Source organism: Oryctolagus cuniculus, chromosome 12 (assembly GCF_051225735.1).
Source record: "Oryctolagus cuniculus isolate XC-2025 breed Fujian yellow rabbit chromosome 12, ASM5122573v1, whole genome shotgun sequence".
Classification (NCBI taxonomy): Eukaryota; Metazoa; Chordata; class Mammalia; order Lagomorpha; family Leporidae; genus Oryctolagus; species Oryctolagus cuniculus.
This window is the reverse complement of record NC_142878.1, coordinates 39,886,423-39,903,285: the sequence shown is the minus strand read 5'-3', so window position 1 is coordinate 39,903,285 and position 16,863 is coordinate 39,886,423. Positions and strand designations below refer to the sequence as shown.

The 16,863-nt window shown below is 40.0% G+C and overlaps 1 protein-coding gene across 9 annotated transcripts in view; it reads right to left on the bottom strand.

Moving 5' to 3' along the window:
* The window catches only part of RALGAPA1 (Ral GTPase activating protein catalytic subunit alpha 1), a 265,484-nt gene that overhangs the window by 193,521 nt on the left and 55,100 nt on the right, over window positions 1-16,863 (bottom strand). For all 9 annotated transcript variants that reach the window (XM_051822764.3, XM_051822761.3, XM_089309745.1 and 6 more), the window contains exons 5-9: window positions 14,870-14,913; window positions 14,222-14,399; window positions 9,341-9,456; window positions 3,632-3,770; window positions 1,897-2,105 (exon numbers count right to left, since the gene is read on the bottom strand). In XM_051822764.3, coding sequence (XP_051678724.3) covers window positions 1,897-2,105; window positions 3,632-3,770; window positions 9,341-9,456; window positions 14,222-14,399; window positions 14,870-14,913 — 686 coding nt within the window. The remainder of the gene's footprint in view (window positions 1-1,896; window positions 2,106-3,631; window positions 3,771-9,340; window positions 9,457-14,221; window positions 14,400-14,869; window positions 14,914-16,863) is intronic.

The window sequence follows — 16,863 nt, the reverse complement described above, 5'->3', positions numbered from 1 at the left end:
CTGGAACCAACCTGCAGTGGACACTGAGGGGTGACTATAAATATTTTTCGTGTTGTACAGATTTGTTTCTAAGTTTGCAGATCAAACAAATTACTAATTAAAGTTAGATGAAAGACAAATGTCAACAGTGGTAGCTTGTATCTTCAACAATCAGTAAATAACTTCTACAGTTGGCATTCTATATTCTCAGGTTCTACATCCATATATAATCAACAACAGACAGAAAATCTTCAAAAAACAAAATAGAAAAAAATAAATGCTTGGGTTTGAGTCCCAGCTCCACTCCTCATTCCAGTTTCCTGCCAGTGCAGACCCTGGGAGGCAGTGGTGATGGCTCAAGTACTTGGGTCCTTAGCACCCAGCTTTGGCCTGGTCCAGCCTTGGCTGTTGCTGGCATTTGGAAAGTGAACCAGTGGATAGAAGACCATTTTCTGTCTCCCTCTCATTTCAAATAAAATAAAAGAATTATAAACTTTATGAAAACAAATTTGAAATATTAGTTCCTCTGCTGAATAGATGTTTATCACATTTCTAGACTTGATGTCTTTGAGGAGAAAACGAAGGAAGCGGTGGGACACAGGACTTTAAATCTGCATTCTGTGATTGCCTAGAAATTAATCAGGGCTATCAAGCTAAGAATTTACATGTAGGGGTAAACATTTGGTCTAGCAATTTAACTGCTTATGGGGACACCCACATCCCTTATCCACAGCATAGGTTCAAGTCCCAGGTGTCTCGCAATTCTAACTTCATAATGTCATAATGTAAACCTTGGAGGCAGTAGGTGATGGCTCAGGGAGCTGGGTCTCTGCAACCCATGTATGAAACCTAGATCGAGTTCATGATTCCCAGTTTCAGCCTGGCACAGCTCCAGATGTTGCAGGGATCTGGGGAGTGAACCAGCGATCAGAAGCTATTATTCTCTTTGCTTCTCAAATTAAAAAAAAAAAAATTAATTATGTATTTTTAGATCTGTCCAATAGTATATCCTTTTTTCTTTTTTTAAGATTTATTTATTTATTTGAAAGTCAGAGTTACACAAAGAGAAGGAGAGGCAGAGAGAGAGAGAGAGAGAGAGAGAGAAAGAGAGGTTTTCCATCCACTGGTTCACTCTTCAGTTGGCCAGAATAGCCTGAGCTGAGCTGAGCTGAAGCCAGGAGCCAGGAGCTTCTTCCGGGTCTCCTACGTGGGTGCAGGGGCCCAAGGACTTGGGCCATCTTCTACTGATTTCCCAGGCCATAGCAGCGAGCTGGATCAGAAGTGGAGCAGCAGGGTCTTGAACAGTGCCCATATGGGATGCCAACACTGCAGGTGGCGGCTTTACCTCCCACACCACAGCGCCGGCCTCCAAGTATATGCTTATCTATGTTTTTGCTTTCCTCAATTTCAGCTACCCAACTGAAGATTCCAAAAATAAACAACAATAAGTTTTACTACAGTATAGTCTTATTTTATTATTGCTGTTAATTTCTTGCTGTGCCTAATTTATAAATTAAACTTTGTCACTGTTATGTATGTGTAGGAAAACACATACAATTTACAAAGTGTTTAATACTATCCCAGATTCAAGACATCCATCCACTCGGGTTTTGGAATGTATCCCCTGTGGATATGGGGACTAGAGTGCAATTAAAATAAAATAAAGAGACTAAATTAGAAGCTGAGACTGATATATAACTGAAATGATCTCCCATGCATCCCAAGTTTTATTTTTATTAAGAAAATTGTAACTCCTATAATGGTTAAAATTTAGATTTATAAAATACATTTATACAAATAAAGTATCAATATTATTTATTTCAAATGTACTATACACAGAAAGCAATTGAAACTAGTGGACTAAATTTCAAAAGTAATTTTTAACTTTAACAAGCTTGCCTAATTTGGTATTATTACCTGAATATTCTTTGGCAAGACTTCACCTTCCATCCCAGGAATATGAGGTCCTGTATGTGGTTTTGGCTCTAGCCAGAAAGAAACAAGCCAACGAATGACAATAACACGAGCTTTAATAAAAGGTTCCTTTGTACAATAGATTGCTTCATTGGTTTCAGCATCCTTCTTTATCATGACATAATGTGGCTTTGGTCTCATTTGCGGAATATCTATTAAAATAAAAGGAAAACAATCTAGAATGAGAATTATGCTTGAATAAATTGCATTTTTAAACAACTGAGAAAACATTATGAAGTTATTATGGTTGTAAAAGCAGTTTTAGGGGCCAGAATTGTGGCTTAGTATGTAAAGCCACTGCTTGAGATACTGGCATCCCATATGGGCACTACTCTAACTTCCAATCCAGCTCCTGCTAATGGCCTGGGAAAAACAGTAGAAGGAAGCCCAAGAGCTGGGGCCCCTGCACCCACATGAGACCTAGAAGAAGCCCCTGACTCCTGGCTTTAGCCTGGTCCATCCCCAGCCATTGAGGCCACCTGGAGAGTGAACTAGAAGATGGAAGATCTCGCTCTCTCTCTCTCCCCCCGCCCTCCCTTCCTCCCTCCTCCTTGTAATGCCTCCAAATAAATAAATAAACAAATATTTTTTAAAAAGTAGCTTTAGTCCAAAAATTATACTTTCCATTTTGCTGTATTAGTATAGAATACAAAATAATAAACCATATATACCAGGCTGATAAATGGAAACATGTCTTTTTGCAAAATATCATCAAAAGGTTTGATGAATCCTAAGTACAATGAAACTTCCAGAAGCATTTAAAATTAATGAAGCCTCTCTTCAATTCACCTAAAACAAGCAATCTGAAGCCTAACAAAGTTTGAAGTTTTGGCTAAACTTGCTAGTAGTCAAAACCTGGAATTAATAACATTCTATTGCAAAATGGACATTTCTATATTCATATTACCAACGCTCTCAATATGTGGAAAAGGTCTGCATTGTGACTAAGACTAATTCTTGATGTATCTTGATATATCTCTCTCTGACTCTCCTTCTCTCTCTGTAACTCTGACTTTCAAATAAATAAATAAATCTTAAAGGAAAATTTATGAGGCCAGCATTGATACCCAATTCCCATATCAGAGTCCTTGGGTTCAATCTCTAGCTCCTGATTCCAGTTTTTTGCTAATAAGGGCCCTGGAAGGCAGCTGTGATGACTAAGTAAGTAGGTTCTTGCCCCCTATGTAACAGACCTATGTTGAGTTCCTGGTTCTGAGCTTCAGACCAGCCTAGCCTGGGCCACTGTGAGCATTTGGGAACTTGGTCAACAGCTGGGCACCCACGTGCACACTCACTCACTAGCACTCTCTCTCTCTCCCTTTCTATGTCTGTCTCTCAAATAAGAATTTAAAAGAAAATTTTAATCACTAAAACCCAGAATTTATAGTATAGTCTAAGGATCAAACCAAACATGAAAATTCAGTTTAATTCATAATCACAATCATTTCTTGTAGCAATTACCAAAGGATAAGATCCAGAGAATAATTTAAAAAAACGCTAATTCTCAATGAAAATTGCCTATTAATTCATTCTCCACATTAATCTAAGTATAGTATCTCTACCAATGAACACACATATTAGAGTGATAAGTTTTCTACAGATAACAAACGCCAACTTCATAATGAGAGTTATTTTACTATTATGAGTGATCTTTTATAAAATTCCAAATACTACCTACCAAGTACAGGATGATATAAACTGTTCTCCTTACAGATATTTGGGAAAATGTAGGGTAAGTAATATTTTTTAAAATGTGAAAACAGAAATGAAAATCCTCTTTCTTGGTTTTCTTTGTTCTTCCATTCTAAACTTTTCACCTAAAAATAAACATAATTAGAATCATCAGAGAAAGAATCATTTCGATACAATTATGAGCTACTAGAAACAAGCTTCTAAAAATTACAAATACACTGTTCCACTATGAAGATCAGCATGGCAAAAGGAAAAATCTTTAAAGCTGATCCAATATACACATACATTATAAATATTTCAAAATCTAAGAAGTTCAAATGTTTTCTGAAAAAGTGAAAATTTTGGCTCCAACAATAAAGTTACTAATGTTCCTTCCTCTTTTCTCTATCTGAATAAATTCAACTAAAAGGCATGCAAATAAGCGTCCATCTCCAGGGATGTATGTGTGCGTGAGAACACACACATCGCTGCCTATGTGAGGAGCGGCAGTAGTCAGGTGCAGTTAAGCAGAAGCTGAGCACAGAAGCTGAGCCTCCACGAAGGGAGTGGTAGGAGAGGCAGTAGCCCAGTGACTCAGAGCCTGGGAGGGATGCAGAGGGTGTTCACAAAGTTGGGGGAGAAGTAGGAGAGACAGCAGGAGAATGTAACTCTAGCAGGGTACGAAGATATCTAAGTAGGCGCTGATTAAGACCTAGAGGCGAGTACTAGAGTCCAGCTCAGTTAAGGAGAATTTCTGCAGGGTAATGGTGGTAATGAGTCACTGCTTACCTATAAGGACTGATTAAATAATATACTGAGAATAATATCAGCCAGGTTTCTCACATGGAAAGGAAGAACCCTGTGATAATAGACTGCAATCTGGGGTACTGGCATAACGATGATGTAGGCAGTGAGGTAGATGTGTGGCAGCATGGCCCGGGTGACAGCCCCATGTGCACTATTCAAACCCCTTTTCTTCACACCACCCAAACCTCTCTCTCCATGCAGCATCAAACTCTGTTGCTTTCCATGTAGTAGAAACTCCAACTTAGGTGATGTTGCAAATCCTAGACTCAAGTACAATTAGAAATCCCCAATATGGCTGCAGGATGTGTTCCAGCAATGATCCTTTTTCTTTTTTTTTTGACAGGCAGAGTGGACAGTGAGAGAGAGAGACAGAGAGAAAGGTCTTCCTTTGCCGTTGGTTCACCCTCCAATGGCCGCCGCTGCAGCCGGCGCACCGCGCTGATCCGATGGCAGGAGCCAGGAGCCAGGTGCTTTTCCTGGTCTCCCATGGGGTGCAGGGCCCAAGCATTTGGGCCATCCTCCACTGCACTCCCTGGCCATAGCAGAGAGCTGGCCTGGAAGAGGGGCAACCGGGACAGAATCCGGCGCCCCGACCGGGACTAGAACCCGGTGTGCCGGCGCCGCAAGGTGGAGGATTAGCCTATTGAGCCATGGCGCCGGCCCTGATCCTTTTTCTTTAAATAGAAAATTTTTATTTAATAAATATCAATTTCAAAAGTACAACCCGCAAACCCTCCCATCTCCCATTCCCTCTCCAACCCCATTCTTCATTAAGATTCATTTTTAATCATCTTTATATACAGAAGATCAACTTAGTATATACTAAGTAAAGATTTCAACAGTTTGCATCCACACAGAAACACAAAGTATAAAGTACTGTTTGAAGATTAGTTTTACTGTTAATTTGCATAGTACTACACATTAAGGACAGAGGTCCCACATGGAGAGCAAGTGCACAGTGATCCCTGTTGTTGATTAAACAACTGACACTCTTATTTATGACGTCAGTAATCATCCGAGGCTCTTGTCATGAGCTGCCAAGGCTATGGAAGCCTCTTGAGTTCACAAACTCTGACCTTATTTAGACAAGGCCATAGTCAAAGTGGAAGTTCTTTCCTTCCTTCAGAGAATGGTACCTCCTTCTTTCATGGCCCCTTCTTTCCACCAGGATCTCACTCACAGAGATCTTTCATTTAGGCCATTTTTTGCCAGAGTGCTTGGCTTTCCATGCCTGATATACTCTCATGGGCTTTTTAGCCAGATCCGAATGTCTTAAGCGCTGATTCTAAGGCCAGAGTCCAGCAATGATCTTTAGGTCATTACAGTTTATAATACAACTACCAGGGCTGAGACTCCCACTCCCATCATACACACACTTTTCTAAGATTTCTCCCCTTCCCCCAAAAAAAGGGTACACAAATGGGCAGCACTCAAACTCTATCCCAAATTCTGCCCTCCTTGAATATTCAAATAAGACCACCCCAGACACCACCCCCTATGCCTCCATATAGTATAAAACGGAAACCATAAATCTTGTAGAATCCAATTCTCTCTCCCGAGTTTTGCCCGAGTGTGTACCTTCACTTTGCTTATAAATAAATCTTGCTTTCCAGCTGACTTTTATCTATGTCTCTTCTTTGAATTTCTACTCTTGTGAAGACAAAAATACAGTCCAAGCCTAGCCAAGGGCCATACCACAGCAGTGAGACAGACAGGAATCTGAATTTCTGTGTATCTGCATGTGTATATATGTATATATTCCCTATCTCTGGTGACTGACAAGGTCCAGGAGTGCTAACACCCCAACAGCAATGAACACTCTAAGTGTCCAGATCAATTCTAAATACAGTTCTCCACCAAAATGAATAATGGCTCATTAGAGAAACAGCAGATTACAGGGCAAGGAAGGTATGAGATGAGGCTACATCTTGCTGAACCAGGAAATTAGGAAGTGCTCAAACAATAATGCAGACAAAACAAAAAGCACAGGAATCAGCTTGAAGGAACTCTGCCCAGATCTAGGACAATCTGAGCATCAAAGTAAGTAAAAGAAACGAGCTTTTAACGCATGGATTCATAGGAAACCATAAACCCATGTTGAGAAGAATCAATAAATAGGGAGAGGACAAAGACTTTTCCTACAGTACTTCAGCAACTCTTGAGTGCAGACGTAATGAGTTAAAATGAAAAGTAACGGAGCAGGTGTTGTGGCACAGCAGGTTAAGTCGCAGCTCAGGATGCCCACTTCTCATGTCACAACGCCAGTTCAAGACCCAGTTATTCTGCTTCCCATTCAACTTCCTGCTAGTGCATCACAGGAGGCAGCAGACGATGGCACAAGTATTTTGGCCCCTGCCACTCACATGGGAGTTGTAGAGGGAGTCCAGGCTCCTGGCTTCAGCCTGGCCCAGCCCTGGCTGTTGTGGGCATTTGGGGAATAAGCCAAAGGATGGGACATCTCTCTCTCCTCCCACCACTCTGTGTGTGTGTCTCTGTCACTCTTTCAAGTAAGTGAAAATAAACATTAAAAATAAAGAGTAAGGAATTAAAATATTACCTGCTGGATAGTAAGTAAACACAACTCACATACTTATCAACAGATGAATAAACAAAATGTGGAACACACACATAATAGAATATCATTCGGCAATAAAAAGGAATGCAGTACTGATATATGCTACAGCATAGATCAATCTTAAAAACATTCCCTAAGAAGCTAGTCAAAAAAAGACTACATATTGTATTCGCACGATTCCATTTATATGAAGTGTCCTCAATAGGAAAATAGAAACAAAAAAATAGATTAATGTTTGCCTAGGGCTAGGGATGGAAGAGTTGGGAGATAGCTGGACCAACTCCTAAAAGGAATGGAGTTCATTATTTAGAGGACTGAAAAGTTCTAATATTATACTGTGGTGATGATTGCACAGCCCTGTGAACATACTTTAAAAAAAAATGAACAATACATTTTAAGTGCTGAACTTTATGGTGTATATATGCTACCTCAATAAAGCCACTTTTTTTTTTAAGAATTTTTATTTTATTTTATTTGAAAGTCAGAGTTACACAGAGAGAGGAGAGGCAGAGAGAACGAGAGAGAGGTCTTCCATCCAATGGTTCACTCCCCAGATGGCCGCAACGGCTGAAGCTGCGCCAATCCGGAGCCAGGAGCCAGGAGTTTCTTCCAGGTGTCCCACACGGGTGGAGGGGCCCAAGCACTTGGGCCATCTTCTACCACTTTCCCAGGACACAGCAGAGAGCTGAATGGGAAGTGGAGCAGCGAAAACTCGAATTGGCACCCATATGGGATGCTGGCACAGCAGGCAACGGCTATTTACCCACTACGCCACAGCGCCGGCTCCTACATTTTTCTTTTTTTTCTTTTTCCTTTTTTTAATTTGACAGGTAGAGTTTTAGACAGTGAGAGAGAGAGACAGAGAGGAAAGGTCTTCCTTCAGTTGTTCACCCCCAAAATGGCCGCTATGGCTGGCACTGAGCCAATCTGAAGCCAAGAGCCAGGTGCTTCTTCCTGGTCTCCCATGCAGGTGCAGGGGCCCAAGCACTTGGGCCATCCTCCACTGCCCTCCTGGGCCACAGCAGAGAACAGGACTAGAAGAGGAGCAACCAGGACTAGAACCCGGCTTTCCATAAGGGATGCTGGCACCACAGGTGGAGGATTAACCAAGTGAGCCACGGCACCAGCCCCCCTACATTATTCTTAATACATATATCCCATGAACTTTCCGATGACCCCTTATATATCTACTATATGATCTAGCCATACTACTCCTAGATATTTACCCAAGGAAGAAGAAAGCTATGCCCACACAATGACCTGGTTACCAATATTATAGAAGTTTTAATTGCCTAAAACTGGAGACAACTCAAATGACCATCAACAGGTTACCAAATAATAGATTTGTGACATATCCAATGGAATGCTACTCAGCAATAAAAAGCAGCAAACTATTGCTACAAATAACAATACAGGTAATTCTTAAAATAATTTTGCTGACAAGAAAGAAGGCATACCAAAAAAGAAAACATACCACATAATTCCATTTATATGAAAACATGGAAAACACAAATTAACAAAAATCAGAAAATGGTGGCCTGCAGAAGTGTGTGTTGGGGGAGTTCAAAAGGGTGGATTAAAAAGGACCCAGGAAAACTTTCAAGGTGACGGATACATTCATTATATTGGCTGCAGGGATGGGGTCACAGGTGTACACATGTATCAAAACTTGCATCGGCTGTACCAACTGTACCCAATAAATCGTGATTTTAAAAATCTGTATGCAATACAAAAGCTTGTTTTAAAAGGAGAACTAGTAACATTAATGACAACAGTAACAACTACCCACTATAGAACTGGCACTATGTGCACTGAGCACTTAGAGCACTCTGCAATATCTCAGCTTCAAACATCAAAATGGGTTAGTTATTATTTTATCATTACTTTACAAATGAGGAAACAGAAGCATAGAATGTTTAAGAAATTTACCAATGGACTCATTTTAAGATATGCAATCAGGATTCAAACTTGAAATCTTATTCAGGGATGAAATTTACTTTATATGTTTCTAATAGGAAACTTTGCACTTACAACAGTTAAAAAAAAAAGTGTATGTGCCAACAGTGCACTCATCAGTCAATCAGAGCATGTACATTTAGTATCTAAGCTATATAACATACGTGTACCTACAAATTCAAAAGGAACAAATAAGTTTTAATGTAAATTACATTGCCCCCCATTCCCTATCCTGCAGCCCACTTAGATCTTGGCAGATTGATCCCTAAATTAAATTGTTATTAGCTTTTCACATAAAGTATCACAGCTGCTGATTACAAATAAAAGGATCAGAAGAAGGATCATAAAGGAGATGACATCAAAGAAGGCAATACATACCTGAATTACTATATATTTTAAAAGTGCTTCAAGAAAATAGCTTGTGAGATCTTCTTGTCCTTTATCTCCAGATTGTGGGGGAACAAGAGGAGTGATTTCTTCTATAGTGACTTGAGCTATTCAAAGACAAAACAATAACACGATTACAAAATAAATTTAGTAACACAATTACAAAATAAAATTAAACCGTAAAACATATAGGCAATAAAAACTGCTGGAAAACTTTCTAGTATTTGAAACTTGAAATAAATCTGAAATCATTCTTGATGCTCCACCACAACAACCATAAACTTGAATAATCAGGTGTTTTGAGAACACTTGATTAAGAGACTGTGAAACAGGTACGAACATATATACAATGATTAAGAGTACATAACATGGGCCGGCGGCAAGGCTCACTTGGGTAATTCTCCACCTGCGGCGCCGGCACCCCGGGTTCTAATCCCAGTTGGGGTGCCGGATTCTGTCCCGGTTGCTCCTCTTCCAGTCCAGCTCTCTGCTGTTGCCCAGGAAGGCAGTGGAGGATGGCCCAAGTGCTTGGGCTCTGCACCCGCATGGCAGACCAGGAGGAAGCACATGACTCCTGGCTTTGGATCAGCGCTGCGCGCTGGCCATAGCAACCATTTAGGGGGTGAACCAATGAAAGGAAGACCTTTCTCTCTGTCTCTCTTTCTCACTGTCTATCTCTGCCTGTCAAAAAAAAAAAAAAAAAAAAAAAGTACATACCATCTTACTAGGGAAAGAACCTTTCCTCTTTAAGTTCACATTAAGAGTGTCCATTACAGGGCCTGGCATTGAGGTATAGTGGGTTAAGCTGCCACCTGTGATGCTAGCATCCCACATGGATACTGGTTTGCTCCACTTCCAGTCCAGCTCCCTAACATGCTGGGGAAAATAGCAGCAGACGGCTCAAGTGCCTGGTTCCCTGCCACCCACACGGGAAACCCAGATGAAGCTCCTGAATCCTCACTTACGTCTGGCCCAGCCCTGGCTGTTGCAGCCACTTAGGGAGTGAACCAGTGGAAGAAGATCTCTTTCTCTGTCTCTCCCTCTCTCTGTAACTCTGCCTTTCAAATAAATATATAAATCTTTTTTTAAAAAAAAAGTCCATTACAAAAATTACACAGTATGATAAGAAATATTAGCAAGAATGCATATTCATCAAAAGGTAATAATCTGATCACAGGAAAAGAAATTTTTATTTTTTTACTTTTCAGAAATGCGAAAACATTCATTGTAATAAATACAAAAAATCAATCCACAACTAGCGGAATTCTTTTGAATATATCCTAAGCAGTACTGGTTTAACACACACAAGAGTTTAAACCTATTTTTCAATAAATTTGAGCCAACTAAGTAAGTTCACAACAGAGGTAGGTTTAAGTTCTGACAAAATGCATGGTATGTTACTCCTAATATTCTTTTTTGAAAAATTATACTTTAAAAATACAACTTTTATCATGTGTACTCTGAATTTCCTGGACCATTCTGTCCCCACAGAAAAATATACTTTATGAATGCCATACTTTGTGAAGCTATAAAAATCCCACTAAAAGTGACTGGCCTTCTTCCCTAAGATCTTCTTAGTCCATATTGAGGAACACATACCCATACTTCCATGTCTTGTAGAGTAGAAAACAAAACTTCAATTTTTTTTTTTAAGATTTTTTTACTTATTTGAAAGGCAGAATTATGGAGAGGGAGAAGCAGAGGTAGAAAGAGGGAGATCTTTCATCCACTTGGATCACTTCCTAAATGGCCACAATGGCCAGGGCAGGGCCAGGCCAAAGCCAGGAGCCAGGAGTTTCTTCAGGTATTCCACATGGGTGCAGGGACACAAGAACTTGGGCCATCCTCTCTTGCTTTCTCAGATACATTAGCAGGGAGCTGTACTGGAAGTGGAGAAGCTGGGACTCAAACCAGCTCCCATATGGGATGCTGACACTGTAGGCAGTAGCTTTACTTGCTATGCCAAAACTTCTGTTCATAAAAAGGAGTAAAGTCACTTATAAATGCAGTTGAAACTAACAATTTTTTAAAAAGCTATAAAAAGAGAGGAAAGAAATTTACACTATGACATGGTTAGAGAGATGCAGAAGAAAATATAAATACTCTAAAATTTTTCAATATTAATATTAATATCAAATATTAAAATATTAAATAGTATAAACAGCCTATTTGAACTAGTTCATTTATAGATTTTACACCAATGTGGTACTGTTTGTAAAATTTTGTGCTTCAGGTGTAGTTTAATTTATTGAAAAATCTAAATTTATAGAAATTACAACTTAGGGGCTAGTGCTATGGTGTAGTAGGTTAAGCCTCCGCCTGTGGTGCTGGTTCGAGTCCTGCATGCTCCACTTCCAATCCAGCTCCCTGCTGATGGCCTGGGAAAGCAGTGGAAGAGGTCCAAGCGCTTGGGCCCCCGCATCTGCGTGGGAAATGCAGAAGCAGCTCCTGGCTCCTGGCTTCAGATGCACCCAACTCTGACCACTGCAGCCATTTGGGGAGTGAACGATACCAAAAGGCTTGCTCTTTGTCCATGTATTCATGCATCCAAATGCACAGGGAAAAGGCCAGGTGAAGATGTAGCAAAAACATGCAGTCTAGGGCAGACATTTAGAACAGCAGTTAAGATGCCACTTGGGACACCTGCATCCCTATCAGTGCCTGGGTTCCAGTCCTGGCTCTGCTTCCAATCCCAGTTTCCTGTTAATGCACATCCCAGGAAGAAGTAGGTGACAGCTCATGTACCTGAGTCTCTGTTCTCCACAAGGGAGACCCAGATTCAGTTCCAGGCTCCCACCTTTGCTACTGCAGGCGTTTAGGGGGTGAATCAGAGGATGGAGGATGTCTGTGTCCCTATCTTTCAAATAAATAAAATATATAAATAAATAATTTTTAAAGGTGCACTTTGCATGTGAGAAGAGAGCATCATCAAATATCAAACCTCTTAAACATGGACTTTCTACTTCTAGAAATATAAGATAATAAACTTTTGTTTAAGCCAGACAGTTAGTGATTTTTTTTAAAGATTTTATTTATTTATTTGTTTGAGAAGTAGAGGTACAGTGAGAGGAAGAGACAAGAGAAAGGTCTTCCCTCCATTGGTTCACTCCCCAAATGGCTGCAATGACCAGAGCTGAGCCAATCCGAAGCCAGGAGCCAGGAGCCTCTTCTCTGTCTCCTACATGGGTGCAGGGGCCCAAGCACCTGGCCCATCCTCTACCACCCTCCCAGGCCATAGCAGAGAGCTGGATGGGAAGAGGAGCAGCCAGGACTAGAACCAGAGCCCATATGGGATGCCAGAGCTGCAGGTGGAGGATTAACCTACTGCGCCATGGCTTTGGCCCCCGTTGGTGATATTTTGTTATGGCAGCTCTAGCTTAAAAAAGAGAGTATTTTAAAATGTGGGAAAATGAAATTAAAAGACAAGTTTACTATGGTGCAAAAAATTTGCAATCCATGTATAGCCTTCTTAAGTGCACATTTTCATGAAGTTTTTGAAGATTCCACATAGTACTATTTATGACAAATTTTTGTTAATCAGAGAAAAGGAAAATACTTGTGTGTCTTTGTGTATAAAACAAAAAGCAAAATTAAGTTCTTTAAATATCTGTATCAATACAGGAAGAACTAAAGAAGGAAAAAAATCAGAAAAATTGAAAGTAAATAGCAACAAGACTCATTAAAGATAAAAACAGAATTTCTGAAATTATAAATAAATTTATAAACTTAAAAATAAACTTTATAAATACATTTATAATTTATAAATAAAAATACTACTAGGAATTTATAAAAATTCAACTCATATACAATATCTTTAAAGTCATCTATTGTATAAAGCAAAACACACTGGGACCTGAGCTGTGGCACAGGGGGTAAGGCCACCACCTCCTGTGGAGTCAGCATGCCATATGGGCATCAGTTGGAATCCGGGCTGCCCCACTTCCAGTCCAGCTCCTGGCTAGTGTGCTGGGAAGGCAGCGGAAGATGGCTCAAGTGTTTGGGCCCCTGCACCCAAGTGGGAGACTGGATGAGGCTCGAGGCTCCTGGCTCCTGGCTTTGGCCAGGCCCAATCCTGGCCATTGTGGCGATTTGGGGAGTGAGCCAGCTGTTTGAAGATCTCTGTCTCTTTGTCTCTCTGCCTTTGTCTCTCCCTCTCTGAAGTTGTGCCTTTCAAATAAATAAATAAATCTTAAAAAAAAAAAAAGTAAAACACTTATATTTCAATGAGCATACACATTCCAAGATACACGGTAAAACAGAAAACAAAGATAAATGTAAAAAATGGTCTGTATTAACCATGCTTCCAGTGTTTAAACATCTAGGGCCTTGCAGGCTCTGGAGAGAATGCTCTGCACAGTGTTTGCCAATTTCTGGAGACAGCATCCGATCAGCCTTGGAAAGAGCACTTCACCTCCCAGCCAGCCAATGCAGAGCCCACGCCACGCGCTCCCCTGCAGTCACACTCAGGGCCAGTACTCCTGTCCTAATGCCCACAGTCAGGCCCTGTAGACCAGGGACAACCTTGATGCCTCAGAGCTCCCTGCCATGAGTCAAAAACGTCCAAGTTTGCTCATGCTGTTTGCCTGCTCCTTCCCGGGGAACCACAGTAACGGTTCGTGCACACACTTTCCTGAGTCCTCTGTCCTCCGCCCTGCACTGTACTTCCCTACATAGCCCCTTCCCTTCCTCTTGGGAACTGCAGCAAACTCTCTTTTCAATCCTCTTGATCTGTTGGCCTTACCATATACAAATAATAAAACCTACACTTAAAATTTGCTTTGAATTACTCAGTTAACACAGATTCAAGAAGCACACAAACAGAGTACACAGAAAACTTAGAAATACTGATGACTAACATCTCATGAGTCTTACTTTCTTGAAGGTTGAGTGGAGGATTAATGAGATTATCTAAAGTTCGAGGTCCATGTTCAGACTGCGGTGCTAAAAATCCAGGAATTAAGCAGGAGAACATCCAGAGCTGCTCTTTGCTGCAGTTGTTCTGAAGAGCTTGCAACCACAGCAGGAAAAGACGAACACCTTCTCGCCTAATCTGAAATCAAATGAGAAACAGGTTTATTCCTTTATACTGGGGTACCCAAGCCTTGCTACCAAAAATACCTGTAATATGTCACTGTACCTAACCTACAGCAATATGCTTTTAGTGTAAGCATCTCCCACAGCATGAGTGAGATATGGAAAATGAAACAAGCCCAACATTTATATATCTATCCCTTCCTTTTTTCTACACTTGGGAATGGTTACAAGTAAGATGAGTAGTAATTTGTTGATTGACTAAATTTTTTTCTTCTGAAGAACTCACATTCAGCTGACTTAGTGAATGTAGTGGCAAAATACTCATTTTTCAATGGCCTGGTCAATCTAGGACAAATTTTCACATATACTGCATTTGTTTCTGTATTTTAAGTGAATTCAGTTAAGTAAACTGAAGACAATTCAATAACATTTAGGAAAAGTGATGTAATCATGCTGTTTTCGGAAAGTTATAGAAAGTAAATATACCTTTAAAGAGTTTCCTGTGTGAAGCAGTTTCTTCAAAATCAATCCTGAAAAGAAAATATGATTTTAAATATTCACATTTTCTTTTTATTTCTAAATGTCAAGAGTTCTCAGTCAGACTTGGAAACACTTTTAAACAAAGACCTCTGGCAATATTCAGATTATTTTTGGTGACCTTGATATCTCTCTAGCCATACTTGGGACTAGAGAGGTATATACATATATAAAAAATCACCTTTTAAAAGATGGTTTAAAATAATTAAACATGATTTATTTTATGGAAAAAATGTAGACCCTGAACTGCATTTAACTGAATAATTTACTGTACATCTCTTATTTAGATGAAGAATATAATTAAACTCTAATACAAATAAAATCCACTACAAAAAAAATCTCCACTTAATTAACCTCATATTGGATATGCACAAGTCTAGTATTTCCTAACAAATATTTCCATTATCCTAATTGCTTCTTTTTTTGAAAGATTCACCTATTTATTTGAAGTCAGAGTTAGAGAGAGAGAGAAGGAGAAGCAGAGAGAGAGAGAGAGAGAGAGAGAGAGAGGTCCTCCAAACGCTGGTTCACTTCCCAATTGGCCGCAATGGCTGGAGCTGTGCCGATCCGGAACCAGGAGCCAGTAGCCTCCTCCAGGTCTCCCACACGGGTGCAGGGGTCCAAAGACCTGGGCCATCCTCTACTGCTTTCCCAGGCAGTAGCAGAGAGCTAGATTGGAAGTGGAGCAGCCGGGTCTCGAACCAGCACCTATATGGGATGCTGGTGCTTCAGACCAGGGCGTTAACTTGCTGCGCCACAGCGCTGGCCCCACTAATTGCTTCAAGTTTCAAAATGTCTTCAATATATATTTCCTAACTTATGAAACATTTGACATCTATAGTAAAATACTGAAAATAAAATCCAAACACCCAGCAGTCCACTACTCAGTATGAACAAATCTAAACAGAGTTCCATGTCTGCACAATTTAAAATTTTCACTTCTGTACATTTCTAATCATTTTCTTCCTTTCTTCCTCAAAGGAGTCCATTATCTGTATTTTGGCACTAATCATTTCAAAAATATTTTATAGCAATTTACATATTTGTAAATCCATTTTAAAAATATAGAATTGGTTTACATGTTTAAAACTTTTATACAGAGGCAGATTTTTGGTGCAGTAGTAGAGATATCACTTGGGATTCCCATATTACGTATGGCTGTGACCCTAGTCTGTTTCTTGCTAATGTGCATCCTGAGAAGTAGCAGGTGATGGCTCAAGTAACTGGGTGTCTGTAGCCCACATCCTGGACTGAATTCCTGGTTCCCAGTGTCAGTCAGGCCCTAAAATAGCTACGGCAGGCATCTAGGGCATGAAGAAGAAAATGGGAGCTCTCTGTCTCTGTGCCTCTCAAATCGATCTTATATAAATGGTACCACAAGACATTTATAAACTACTTTTCATATATAACATCAGCTTCTGAAATTTATACTGATTTATGTAGCTCTAGTTGATTCATTTTAATTGCTGTATACTATTCCACAGTATGGACATATAACAATGTATTTATCTTCCTTACACTGGGATACTTGGTGTCTTTTCAAATTTACTGTGATGTATTACGAATGCTTTGATAAATGTTCTTATTCACAATTCCCTGTACATGTATGAACTTTCCCAGGGTATATGTATAAGAATGAAATTACCAATTTAAACTTCACCATTTGTCAGAAAATTTTCTGCAAAGTCACTGTGACAATTAATAGTACTATCAGCAGTACAGGAGCACTCTGGTACCACATTGCTTGGCAGTAGAAAACACCGACAGATGCTCTAATATTTGACAAGCCAAAAATAAGCATCATGATGTTGTTTTCACTTAATGTTTCCTAGTGACAGTAATCATCTTCTCACTTGACCATTCAAGTTTCCACATATTTCCTGAACATCCTTTCTATGGTTTTCAGCTGGATTCTTATTTTAATATGAGGAGTTCCTTATACA